Source organism: Coturnix japonica, chromosome 19 (assembly GCF_001577835.2).
Source record: "Coturnix japonica isolate 7356 chromosome 19, Coturnix japonica 2.1, whole genome shotgun sequence".
Taxonomy (NCBI): domain Eukaryota; kingdom Metazoa; phylum Chordata; class Aves; order Galliformes; family Phasianidae; genus Coturnix; species Coturnix japonica.
The window spans coordinates 4663152-4676661 of record NC_029534.1 but is presented as its reverse complement, the minus strand read 5'-3'; the positions used below and the strand labels follow the sequence as shown (position 1 = coordinate 4676661).

At 51.5% G+C, this 13510-nt stretch overlaps 1 protein-coding gene and 1 long non-coding RNA gene across 3 annotated transcripts in view; one reads left to right on the top strand and one right to left on the bottom strand.

Annotated features, from left to right (window-relative positions):
* The window catches only part of PHF12 (PHD finger protein 12), a 26830-nt gene extending 16517 nt beyond the window's left edge, over positions 1-10313 (top strand). Inside the window, exons 7-15 of one of the 2 annotated variants that reach the window (XM_015880734.2) lie at positions 302-466; positions 1142-1303; positions 2312-3131; positions 4577-4699; positions 6030-6173; positions 7800-7898; positions 8254-8336; positions 8622-8760; positions 9020-10313. In XM_015880734.2, the coding sequence (XP_015736220.1) occupies positions 302-466; positions 1142-1303; positions 2312-3131; positions 4577-4699; positions 6030-6173; positions 7800-7898; positions 8254-8336; positions 8622-8760; positions 9020-9357 (2073 nt within the window). In that variant the 3' untranslated portion in view covers positions 9358-10313. The remainder of the gene's footprint in view (positions 1-301; positions 467-1141; positions 1304-2311; positions 3132-4576; positions 4700-6029; positions 6174-7799; positions 7899-8253; positions 8337-8621; positions 8761-9019) is intronic. The other variant, XM_015880735.2, reaches the window with a different exon arrangement.
* LOC116654239 lies at positions 9584-13419 on the bottom strand. The gene is made up of 2 exons (XR_004309285.1): positions 13297-13419; positions 9584-12734 (listed from the first exon to the last, which is right to left on the bottom strand). It is a non-coding gene; the product is annotated as an uncharacterized LOC116654239 (long non-coding RNA).
* Between the last annotated feature and the right edge of the window lie 91 nt (positions 13420-13510).

The following is a 13510-nucleotide window of genomic DNA, read 5'->3' as shown; positions in this document are numbered from 1 at the left end:
TCATTCCAAGCTTTCGTTTGTGGAAAAGCGTTGTGCTTGAGACTAAATACTCAGGGAACAGGGGGCTGGAACAAAGGGCTTGTGCCCAGAGAAACTGCACTGACGCTACTTAGTAGGTCTCTGAGTGTTTTTGTATTCACCTCCATCAATGTGCCCTTTAAGAGAAACAGTGCTGCAGGAAGCAAATAGTGTAAAGCGGAGCTGATGCTGTACTGCCAGTGCTGCGAGGTGTTATGACAGTCTTAGGGTGCCTTAGTGCCCTGCAGATCCCTAACTACTGTGGCATGATCTGATCACACAGCTGAACCAGAAGAACTTGACCCTGAGTAATCGGTGCCGAGTATTTGACCGGTTCCAGGACACCATATCTCAGCATGTTGTCAAAGTGGATTTCTTAAACCGAATCCATAAGAAACATCCTCCGAATCGCAGAGTTCTTCAGTCAGTGAAGAGAAAGGGTTTGAAGGTGAGTGTCAACAAGTAGGTGTTGGTGAAACTCCCTGTGTATGCACATTAGTTTGGAAGGGAAACCAGTGTGCCCATAGGGATAGCCTTGTTGGGGAAGAAGAAGGTAGGGACTGAATGAACGTGTTGGTGAGATGTCTGGAAGTCAGCACTCAGGGAAGTTAATTTCATTACACATAGGGTTTAAGAAGCTCCTTTTTTTCCAGCACCTGTGATGCTCAACTATGAGAAGTGAACCTTTAATTGTAGCACAGGCATAGGAAGTACAACAGAAAACCAACCAAAGGTGGCCCTAGAGTCAGAATCTGGGCTGCAGTGTGTTCCCTGTTGGACCCCAAGGAACACTTCTACCAGAATGCCTGAAAAATGACATATGGGTATCTTAAATGCTTCCCTTTCTTTTTTTTCTTGCCTTTTCTTTGCACGGTTTTCTTGTGCTGTAGCCACTGTGTTATGCTGAAATCATGCCTGACCTGAGGGAATGAAACCTATTAATTTCAGCATAGCTGCATCAATTTGAAGTACTCAGTACTTGAAACTTCTAATGTATTGTCTGCAGGATTCCTTTGGGTCAGAAAACACCAAACACAAAGCACAGTGCTGGTTAGGCACTTAATTTAACAAGTCATTCTTGAGTAATTGTTCTCATGTGTGATCTTCTTTCTCTCCAATGTAGGTTCCTGATGCTATAAAGTCCCAATACCGGCTTCCACCCCCGTTACTTGCGCCTGCAGCAATTAGAGATGGCGAGCTGATCTGTAACGGGATCCCCGAGGAACCCTTGCAGAAGCACCTTTTGAACACTGAGCACTTAGCCAGCCAGACAGAACAACAGGAGGTAAATGAAGTCAAAATGCTTAGACTCTGCGTGTAGTTGCTTTGGTACAACAATCTTTTTCCCCTTTCGGTTGCAATCAGAGCAGTTGTCAGGGAAACCAGTCTCAAACTCGTATTTCTGAAGGTGATAGCCTGTCTTCTCTCTGACACCCCTCACCCATTAAAACTTCATTTTGGTTATCCAGGTGAAATGTAAAGCCTCCTCATCTGACACTTCAGGAGAGCGGTGAAATATTCCTCTGGTCTTAACATTGTCAATGAGGGCTTTCTGTCTAGATGTCATTTTTATTTCCTGGCTGAGAGGACATAACTTTCCAATCTGATTATGTAAGGCTGCTCTCTGACACATTTGCTTGTGTGTTAATGTCACACTACTGGGCCGCGTTTTATTGCTGATTACCGAAGATTTCTAAATCAAGCTCAAATGAGTGTTTAAATCTTGTAGGAAATTCCTTGCTGGACTCCATGATGTGAATGCCCGAGTCCTGATAGCTCAGGCAAGGTTCTTGTACATGGTGTGTGCACACTGACCACGAGGCTTAAAACCTTGAGGAAATCTTTTGGTCTTCTTCAGGCAGGTGTAGAAGAAAAGATGCTCTCATCCCCTGCTTTGGCCTGTAGCGTGAGTTCAGTCAGCATTTCTTTCCAGCATATGGTGGAGTAAGCTGAAGGGTTCTGGTTGGAGAGGAGCCCGCGTTAGTGGAAAATGTGGATGTAACTAGCTGAAGAATTTACAACACTTTCAATGCGGAGAGAGGGAAATGTCTGGGAGGGAAGAGCTGCCTGCTGCCTTCCCCCTGCTGTAATCTCAGCTCCCTCTGTGTGCTGACCACTGCACAGAGATCAGCAGTGCACATCCAGAGCCTTTTCCCAGTGGTAGATGAGCTCAGAGCAGCTGCTGGGTGCTGAGCAGCTGGATCCCTTTGAGCCAGGCGAGCAGTTGGGTGGTGGAGCTTTGGAGCATGGGCTGCCTGCAGGGCTAACCTGTGGTTTTTTCCCTTCCTCCCAGTGGCTCTGTAGTGTTGTTGCGCTCCAGTGCAGCATATTGAAACATTTATCTGCTAAGCAGATGACTTCGCTTTGGGACTCTGAACAAACAGAGAAGGCTGATATTAAGCCTGTTATTGTGGCAGACGGCGCGCTCGCCAACCCTTACCAGGCAGCTGACAAGGCACCCACACCTTCCCTCTATTCCATGTCATCCTGCACCTCAGGGATTACCACCCAGAATTCCTTGAGTTCCTCACAATCCCAGCAGACTTTGACACAGGAAGACGTCAACTGCAGCTCCTGTCTAGATAAACCCAAGAAGGTGTCTTCTTGTGGGACTTCGAATGGGCCCACAGCCTCTGACATTAAAGTGAACGGTCCTCATTTCTATGGCGTTTCATCCGAACCTTCAGCACAGTTGACTGACTCCCAGAGGCTGATTGGAGCCGGTAACAACACAATACCTGTTTTGTCTCATCGGCAAACATGGCCCAGGCCCCTCACGCCCCCAGCGACTTGTGGACTTCTGAATCACACCATTGGAACCATTGTCAAAACGGAGAACGTAGGAGGACCCGTTTCTTGTGCACAAAGGGGTTCTGTGCCAGTCACAAGTATGCCTACTTCCATATCGAGCTCCTGTGCCAGCCTGGAGACCACCAGCACTTTGCAAAGGAAGAACGTGCAGACGCAGATAGGGCCGCCGTTGTCAGCAGACCTGCGATCCATGGGCTCCCCTCTGACTGCCACCAGGGCTCTCACCCCTCCCCAGGCTGCAGGAGATGGGATCTCGGCTGTCGGATCCACAAACAGATTCTGTTCACCAGCACCACCTTCAGGTAAGCACCCAGCAGCTGATCTTGACCCCCCGGGGTAGGGAGGTGTTCAGCTGAGTGATGTTTCTGGAACTGCAGGCTCTCATTGAATGGGGAGTTTGACTTTCCATGGAGAGCAGGGAGAAGGTTCTTAAGTCTCCCCTGTCTTAAGTTCCTTCACAGGAGCTGTGGGATGTGTGTATCTGAGAGCAGAGTTCTGTCCTCAGCATCAAGACAGTGGATCAATAGTCCAACTCTGGGAAGCAGCAGCAGATTCCAGTCCCATGGCTGCTGTCTCCCTGTTGTAACAGCTGTCTGCTCCGGTGCTGCTGTAAAACTGCCAGTTGGTTTTAGAGCACAGACGGGCTCTTTCCCAAGCATTTCTCACCCCTCTGATGCTCTGATGGCTCTGTCCCCTCATATTAAGTCTGCCCTGATGTGCAGAAATGTGACTTGGGAAGTGGTAGTGAGTTTAGTACCTGCCATTCAGCTCACACAGATAGTTATGATTTACCACTCTGTCCTGGGCTTCACTCTAAAATCTTGATGTAAAAGGGCACAAACCCATTAATCAGTGTAAAATACGGAGAGCTGAGGGTGTGAGGGTAACATCTCTTAATTCCTATATTTTTACTAGAAGAAGCTTTCACTTTCCTTTTGCCTCCCCTCTATCAGCCCAAAACTCAAACCACTGAATCCTTTGTGCAGGTTGGGTTTGAAGCAAACAGCAGAGCTGCTCTCTTTGCAGCTGTAGCTGCTCAGTGTGGGTTTGGGTGGAGTACAACAGAGGCAGCATCTTATTGTTCTTAACATTCCTCTTGAGTAACTTCCGAGCTTCAGCTTGTGCTTGGGAGCAGCTCCCAGAGCAGCTGGACTCCCTGCTCATTGCTGAGCCAACACAGTCACTCTCAGGGTGCTGGTTTGTGCCCTGATTGGGAATGCAAGGCTGGGAGGCCTTTGGGTGCTGCAGTAAAGGATGAATTCTGCCCGTGACTGTCACATTCTTACCAGTGAGCCGCACCCCGGGGTTGGTAATTGTACAGAAATCAAAAGGTTGAGGCAAATGTGTTTTTAATGCGTGTTCAGACCTGGACAAACTGCTCAGCAAAGTGCTGCAGGTTTAACAAGCTGTTTGAGCTCTGGGGGCTCAGTGCTTATCATGCAGTGTCTGTAGTACGACATCACTTATGTCTCTTTGATCAGGGAGTTGGGGGGGTTTTTTAAGTGCAGGATTCCTCCAGAAATGAAGGAGATAGAGGCTGAAAACCAGCGCTGTGATCCAGGCACACAGTGACCTATGTGTGCAGGGAAGAAAACTTGTGGTCTCTAATTGGGGCCCATTTCAAAGCGTGGCTCTGTGCAGGATTAGTCACTCAGAGCAGCATAGAAGCTGGGAGCAGCCCCAGGGCTGGGCACGTGTCTCATGGACGTCACGGTGACATATCTTCTCTGCACCGTTTTCCCTGTAGATGGTAAGGTCAGCCCCAGCACCTTATCCATAGGAAGCGCTTTAACTCTACCCTCATCGCTCACTTCAAACTCTGCAGCTATGTTGGACCTCACCAGTTCCCTGAAAGCATTTATGGATGGCGGTGAGTATTTGGTTTCTCAGTCTCTGCTTATAGCACTGTACGTTTGCTTCCTGGGCATTTTCTCTGCTTAAAGGAGTTCCAGAGATAAGGAAGGGTTGCAGTCAGGTGAGGGAGGGGCAGGATATACATTACCTTCAACGTGTCACATATTTCCCTACTTGTAGTGTTGCCAATGGAGGGTTTCTGCCTGAAGCTTTTCTGAGGAACAATTGGGATGCTGCTGCCTGGGCTTCTTTCTGGGTGGAATTCACATGCAGGAACCTGCAGCCCTGCCGTGTTGTGGTGCTGCCTGTGCTCCAGAGCCGTTCCCAACATGCACGGAGCCCAAATTCTCCACGCCTTGTAGCTGAACAGTCGCCAAGTCATGATGCTTTACCAGCTCTGCTCGTTGCCTGATTGATTCCTGCTTCTGTCAGTCTTCTCCTGGACTGCCTTAGTTTTTATTTGCCTTTTGTTGCACTCGGCAAGAATTGCCGTATCTTAGTGCAGTGATCTCAGGAGGAGGAGGTTGCTGACCAGCAGTCATCCATAGCACAGCGAGGCAGGCTGTTGCCAGTGCCTGTTTCTCAAATGGAGCCGTTTTGGCATTGCCTGTGTGATGGTCCTCTTTCCATGGGTGAATCCCAGCTGCGTAGCTCAGCCACACCACCCCTCCGTCATCAGGAAAGGCTGTTGTGTCTCTGCTTCTTCTGCTTGCTGTTTTAAGCTGGTGCTGGTGCCAAGAAAACTTGGAAACAGAGGTTAGCCAGCCTGCTTTTGCTACCCAAAGGCAGATCTCCGTAGGGCATTACGACTAGAGATACTTGAAAGCTATCAGCAACAGATCTGCTTTTAGAGCTTGTTAATAATCCTGTCTGAATTACCTTGTTTTGGTTAATTGACCCTGCTGTGAAAGCATGTGACTAAGGAATGAACATATAACTGCTTCAGAGGTGGTTACTGCTGCAGTGCAAAGACTTTATGACTAGATAACGAAGCTTCAAGAGAAGAAGCCAACCCACTGCCCAAAGGGGCAATGTCTGCATCCACAGCCTTGTTCCTTCTGAGCTGAAACAGCAGATTTTCAACCTAGCAGTCCTTGTTGCCCTGAGTTTCTGAGCCCTTCTGCTTGCTGCCTGCGTTGCAGCCATAGCTGATACTCTCCACATACTGCTCACATAAGAAGTAAGAGACCACCATCTGTATGTGACCTTCTCGATGCTACAGATGATACTGATCCTTGCTATTGAAGCAAATGGCAAGTTTTGAAAGCAGGGCAGTTAAATCCACTGCAGCTCAGATGGCATCTTTCCACGAATGACTTTACTAATTGCTTTTTGTTTGTTAACAGAGATTGAGATAAATATGCTGGATGAGCAGCTGATCAAGTTTCTGGCCTTGCAGAGAATACATCAGCTCTTTCCTTCCAAAGCTCAGTCTCTAGCAAGCAGTGTCAGTGCCCATCAGCAATCTCCTGTGGCAAACCACATTGAAGGTAAGAGCAGCCCTAGAATAGCTGGGTTATGTTGAGCTTTATCCTTCTGGCACTTTTGCCTGTTCTTGAAGGAGATCTTCACTCTTCCTTTGGTATCTGCTTGATGCTGCCTTTCTTACCTTGCATTTCCTTCTCTGGATATCTGCTGACCAGGGACTCTTCCATGTCCTTGTGTTAACTTGTTACACAGTGAAAATACCTTCAGTAATGTGTCAGTGAACCTTCTGATTTTCTGAAGGCCATCTTTAGTGATGTTATGTTCTGCTCATCTTAGCACGAGATGGGAAGGTTCTGTTGTTCTCCTCTCCCCATCTTTGAGACAGACAAGATACACATGTCTAAGATAAATATGCTGGTCATCTCCACAGGCCTGAGTTCAGCTCTGGTCATGGGGTCTAGCATTGCTAACACCACAAGCTGCATGGGGAACGTGGCTTACCGTTCCTCTGCATGCAGTCATTCAATTTGATCTGCTTTCAAGCACTAAGTGGAACAGCCTTGTTGTGGGAGCAGTTGTCTGCTCCCCCTTCTGCTAGACCTGGGGCTGAATATCCAAGATAAGGTCTTTGGAAATCTGCTGGTGTGAGTAACCTCGTTCTGAAGCTCTGTGCTTGCCTGCTTACTTGCTGCTGTATCATCACAGCGTTCTCTGAATGCTTTGTTGATCATCTTTTGAGCTCTGCTGTAGGACGCAGCACCAGGCTGTGATCGGAGCTGCTTTCCTGCACTGCTCTGAACCAACCAACTTCTGGTAATTCTTCAGCACTCTGCTTCTCAAAAGGCAGATTGATGCTGTCTTAACACACAGCCCTTTCTGGACAGGATGGATGCATCCAGCTGACTGTTGAGCATTACTGACAGTAGATCTCAAACCTTTTGTGAGCCCTGTTGAGTCAGCAGAGCCAGACAGCTGAAAGGACTCGTGCTGAGGTGGCAAGCTGCACATTTCAACTGTGCCGAGTGCTGCACGTCCAGGGATGCCACTCAGTGCGGCCGTTGTTCCTGACATAGGTGACTCCACAAGCAGTCTCATAATCCTCGTGTTCTGCTCTTTGATTTCACACTCTTGGCATAAAACTGGCCTGCAGATGTGGTGTCAGAAGAGGCTCTGTGTGTATAAGGGGCTTATCTCCAAGAGACAGCTGCTGAAATCCTGAAAGCCCTGTGTGGCCGGCAGTTTGATATCACAGAAAGTGATTTTCTGCCCAGTTAAAACAGCTGTGTGAGAATGATTTGAACCTGGCTGCCAGGAAACTGCTGCAGGGACTGACCTGAGGGTGAAGCATTGAGCTCAGTGCCTCAGTCCATGCTGGGAATGGGGTTAATCCCCGGACAAGGCTGCTCAACCTGTGCCTTTCCTGCAGCTTCTCTAGGAGCAGAGCTGTGATGTTGGTGAACGTGGCTCTGCTGTGCGTGCTCTGCGATCGCATGGCTTCTCTGGGTTGCTGGGAAGAACAATTCTCCCTACTGATAAGATGCTTTATCTCCAAACATTCCTGGAGGGTTGCAGAGCTGGAGCTGAGGCGAAAGCTGACTGCATCCCCCCTGGGATCTGTGCTCTCTGCTGGCATCGAGCAGCCCGTGGAGCTGATAAGATTGTTCAAGTGCTTTCTCTTTATCTTGCAGCGCAAAGAAAGGAAGTGCAAGCCCGGGCAGTGTTCTACCCTCTGATGGGCTTGGGGGGTGCAGTCAATATGTGCTATCGAACCCTCTACATTGGGACAGGTGAGTAACCTGATGGGCACCAGAACTGCTCTCAGCAAAGGGGAGAACTGAGGTTTGCTTGTGGGTTTTGTTCCTTGCTGCTCACATCCCTTTGGTGCTCTAGAATGTCCGGGTAACACCTGAATGCTGCTCAGCCCTCCTGCCTTTGCAGACGCTGGTTCTCCCTTCCCCCACTGAAACTTTGTTAGTGGCTTATCGCAGCATTATTCATGCAGGCCTGGGAGCGCGGACAAAGGCAGTTGCTCCCCTGTTGTTTTGTTAATTGAAGTTTAATTCTGTCTGTTGTTCTCCGCTGCTTGGCAGTTTCTTTTCCTTCCTGAAATGAACTGAGCTTTTTTGTCCTCCCCATTGGCAGGAGCCGATATGGATGTGTGCCTTACAAGCTATGGTCACTGTAACTACGTGTCCGGCAAACACGCCTGCATATTCTACGATGAGGTGAGAGCCTGAGCCTTTCTTTGCTTGCCATGCACGGCAGTGGGAGCTGGAGGTACAGGCAGCAGGTTGCCTTTGTGTGCTGCTCCTTTATGGGACTGCAAAGTAGGAGCCAAAGCTGTGAATGGTTTCACTCGGTGATGGCTGTGTCAGCGTTTTGTGTCCAACCCCTTTCTGAAGCACAGAGCTCTGCCAGCACGTTGCCCCGAGCTTAAGTGCTTATGGACAAAGACTGACCACAAAAAATCCCTGTCTGTGTGTGATCGGTTCTTTCTTCTCCTTGCTCAGAATACGAAACATTACGAGCTGTTGAACTACAGTGAGCACGGGACAACGGTGGACAACGTTCTTTACTCGTGTGACTTCTCGGAGAAGATGGCTCCCACTCCTCCCAGCAGTATTGTTGCCAAAGTGCAGAGTGTGATAAGTGAGTATCCTCACTGCCCGGCCCCTGTTGTGCTGTGGGGACCCATTGGAGGTGCTGGTGTCTCAGCTGCCATAGTGGCTGTGCCCGTGTCCCCTGGTGATGATGGGGCACCTCTTGGGGCTGTGCTGGGAATCTGTTTCTCTTCCACCCATTGCTGAGGTGTCTCCAGGCTGGAGGTTTCCTCCTGGAGCTTCTGATGTGCTGAACTGAAGTCCTGCTTCAGCGTGCACCAACCTGACCTGCTTTTTTTCCTTCCCAGAGCGACACAAAAGCAGGAAGCAGGAAGAGGAGCAGCACGAAGAAGCCGCCGTGATGAATTCGCAGGCACAAGGGCAGCATCGGAAACCCTGCAACTGCAAAGCCAGCAGCTCCAGCTTGATAGGGGGCAGCGGGGCTGGCTGGGAGGGCACGGCCCTGCTCCACCACGGCAGTTACATCAAGCTGGGCTGCCTGCAGTTCGTTTTCAGCATTACCGAATTTGCGACCAAACAGCCCAAGGGGGGGGACGCTGCCTTAGTACAGGACATGGACTTGGAGGACAAGCTGTCTCTGAAACCCCACCAGGTGCCCGTGCTGCGCTCCAACTCCGTTCCTTAGGAATCACAAGGAAAGGAGCTTCGGAGACAGGAGGAAAAACACCCTCAGAACAGACTCTTTGCAATGCAAAACTGTACGAAACCCAGAGGTGGGCTTTTTTTTCCTATGGGCTGCCCAGATGAACTGAGCTGCCCAGGCGCCGTTTGCATGAAATGAAGAACCTTTAACTTTTGGGTTTTTTTGTTTTTTATTTTCATTTTCCTTTTTTTTTTTTTTTTTTTTTTTGGGCTCAAGTTTTAGGGGCATTTGCACATATATTTGTACTATACATTTCATTTTAAAAGGAATTAAAACTGCAGCCAGAGCAGCCGTTGTGGCGGAGCGAGGGGCTCCCGACCGACCCCCCCCCCCAAGGCCTCTCTGTGCCACGTCTCCTAACCCCACGCAGTTGTAAAATAACTCAGAAAACTTGTTCTATTTTGTGCCAGTGACGATAGTTTTATATTGAAAGAGAAATACAGTTTTCATACAGCAAAATCTATACAATATCATTGTTTTATTTAATGTAAAGAAGCGCTCTCCTTCGTTTCCCATCCCTTTCCCTTCCCCTCCCCCCCAGCTCTGGTTGCACTACAGTAGCTACCGTGTATCGGGCAGTGAGAAACGGATCCTTTTCCTGGTGTCCACCCTCCTTTAATTTTGTTTCTATTTCTTCTTTCGAATAAGGAAAAAGCGTCGGATTCTGTGTAAATACATCCGTGATGGCATTTTCAATGTTTTAAAGCTGTGTACAGTGCTACATGTGGTATGACGTCCCCCCGACTTGTCTATTGTAGCAGCTCGTTTGTCGTAAGCCCTCTCTGTCTCTTTTGTTTATATGCCTCCCCTTCACCCCCCCCTTTCCCCACACCCTCCCCCCCAGCAGGCCAGCTAAGCTCCACTGTACAGAGTAATGGTAACGTTTTAGACTTTACAGAAACTTTCCTGTATTCTGTATATAAAAACAAGAAAATTCACATTGTTTTCTGCCTGTCTGTGTCGCTCTGTAAGCAGGATTGGGGATGGGGGGGGCTGCAGAAGAACCAGCACATGGAGTTGCTGCCCTGTGACACCACGGGGCTGCCGTGACCTCCAGCTCTCCATGTCCCTGCAGGGACTTTGCCCGTTTCATTGGCTTTTCCACCCATTTCCTGCATGAAGCTGTTGCAACGCTCTGCTCCGAGCGGCACAACCCTCTTTATCTCCTCCCCTTCCTGCAGCTGCAGGATGACGGGCTGGTGGCTGCTCTGTTCCCTGCTCTGTGCCCTGCTGCTCTGTGCCCTGCTCCGCTTCACCCTACGCAGCCCTGTGCCGCCATTCCCCCTCCCTGCTCTGCACGGCCGCACCGCCATCGTCACCGGTGAGCGCTGTGTGCTTAGTGCTGCTGCACGGCTGCACATATGCATAACAGCTGCACGTTGTGCTCTGCTCTGCAGGGGGAAGCAGTGGGATCGGGGAGGCCGTGGCGCGGGAGCTGGCACGGTGCGGGGCACGCGTGGTGCTGGCAACACGTAATGCAGTGCGCGGAGAGGAGGCTGCGTGGCGCATCCGTAGGGTGAGAGCTGGGGGGGGTGAGGGGAGGAGAAAGTAGGGGCACAAAGAGGGGATCTGGGGGGTCACTGGGATGCCCCCATGGGATGTTCCCAGTCTACCCCCAGTGCACCCTGGAGGACCCTAAGGCATGACCCCTTCAGCTCCCCCAGGGGTGCACTGTGGAGGTGCTGAAGGAATGGATGCCTTAGGGATGCTCCCATAGGACACCCCCGTAGCACAGCCCTGATGTACCCACACCACAAGCACCCCCAAATACCTCCACGTGCATCCCTAAAATACCCCCATAGCACATCCCTGGACACCCTGCTGAACATCCCCAGTACACCCCCACCTCAGTGCACCCCTTAGGACACCTCTATGGGTTCTCCCCAGTGCACACCCTCCCCACAGCGTCCCCCTTCAGCCCCTTGTGCACTCTTAGGACCCCATGACACATCCCTGAGCACCCCTAGGACCCCCCTTGGCACACGCCTGATATATATGGTGCATCCCCATGGGACATCCCACTGTAACCCCCCCTCCCACACCCCCAGTGCATCTCTAGGACACCCATATGGAGCCACCCCCAGCATACCCCCCCCTCAGGCCGCCCCATAGCCATTCCCTGCAGCCCCCTAAAGCCTCAAGAGCAGCTCCTGCCCCCTCCACCCCCACTGCAGGACACAGGGAACCCCGAGGTGCTCTTCATGCCACTGGACCTCAGCAGCCTCCGCTCGGTGCACGCCTTCGCCGCCGCCTTCCTGCAGCAGGAGCCCAACCTGCACCTCCTCATCAACAACGCAGGTGAGCAGCACAGCACTGCATTGCATGGGAAACCCCAAACCCAGCACCCACACCATGCACTGCACACACAGGAGTGAGCGCCGGGGGCACCACAGAGGATGGTTTCAGCCTCCCCTTCCAGGTGAACCACCTGGGCCATTTCCTGCTGACCCAACTGCTGCTGCAGCGCCTGCAGAGCAGCGCCCCGAGCCGTGTGCTCATCGTCGCCTCCTCTGCACACCAAGCTGGACGTCTGTGCATGGCCAAGCTCGGCCAACCACCCCCCGGCCCCTTTGCTGCCTTCCAGGATTACTGTAACAGCAAGCTGGCCAATGTGCTGCATGCACGGCAGCTGGCAGCGCGTCTGCAGGGCACCGGGGTCACCGCCTATGCTGTGCATCCAGGTATGTGCAGTTTAGCAGTTTGCTTGTTGCATGCTTGCATGGAGCACCCCTTCACATAGAGCATCCCTTTGCACAGTGTTCCCTTTGCACGGTGCATCCCTCTGTGCTGTGCATCTTTTACACAGTTCAACTTTTGCACGATGCATCCCATTGCACGGTGCATGGAGCACCCCTCTGTGCAGCACACCCTGCCCACAGCTCACCTTTTGCATCCTTTTGCATGCCACAGCCCTTCATGCAACACCTCCCTTTGCACACCACATCCCTTTGCACGCCGTGTCTCTTTGCACAGTGCATCCGCTTGCACGCTGCAACACTGCACAGCAGGCTGCTTTGCATGCAGTGTCCCTTTGCTGGCAGGTCCATTACCTGCTGCATCACACGCTCCCTCTCTTCTCCCTGCAGGTTTTGTCCACACGCAGCTGTTCCGTCACACCCCGCTATGGCTGCAGCCTCTATGGACCCCGCTGTCCCGGTTCTGTTTCCGCAGTGCAGCTGAAGGCGCCCGCACGGTGCTGTTCTGTGCCACGCAGGACGGCCTGCAGCCCTTCAGTGGCTGCTACTTTGCTGACTGCCGCCCGCTGCAGCCCTGTGCTCAGGGCAGGGATGATGCTGCAGCACGAGAGCTGTGGGAGCGCAGCGAGAGGCTGCTGGGGCTGCAGCCCTCCTTGTGCACGCCTGTGGAATAAATACGTCCTGTGACTGTGTTGCAACGTGCCTTGCAGCTCCACAAGCTGCCCCCATGCAGTGCGTGGCATCCTCTGCACACCATCCCATGCACATTTCCACATGCAGAACAGCTTGTCCAGCTTTGCAAAGAGCACACCCTGCCTTGCACAGACATCCTGCTGCAGCACACACATGCACATGCTGCATGCATGCACCCTGCTGTGTCAGTGCATGCACATACATATAGCATTGCACAGGCACACAAAAGCAGCAGTGTGAATGCACTCAGCTTTGCACAGTGCAACAACTATCATAGCATGCACACTGCACCATGCACACACTGCATGCAATGCAACAAAGCACGCCATACTGCACACACTGCAACACACGCACACGTTGCACTGCACATGCCCTACCTTGCACATGCATGTGCAAGCAACACAGCACACGCTGCATTGCACATGTCCTGCCTTGTGCATGCACACACAGCCTTACACACACACACACAGTATATGCTTTGCACATAACGCACACAAGCTGCTGTGCAGTGGACATCCCATGCACTGCATACCCTCGTCTAGCATTGCATTGCATTGCATTGCGTTGCATTGCGTTGCATTGCGTTGCGTTGCATTGCATTGCGTTGCATTGCATTGCGTTGCACGCCCCGCCGACCCGCACACTGCGCACGCGCAGCGCCCCAAGATGGCGGCCGCCCCTGACCCCGCCTTCCCAAGATGGCGGCTACCACTCCCAAGATGGCGGCTGCCACTCCCAAGATGGCT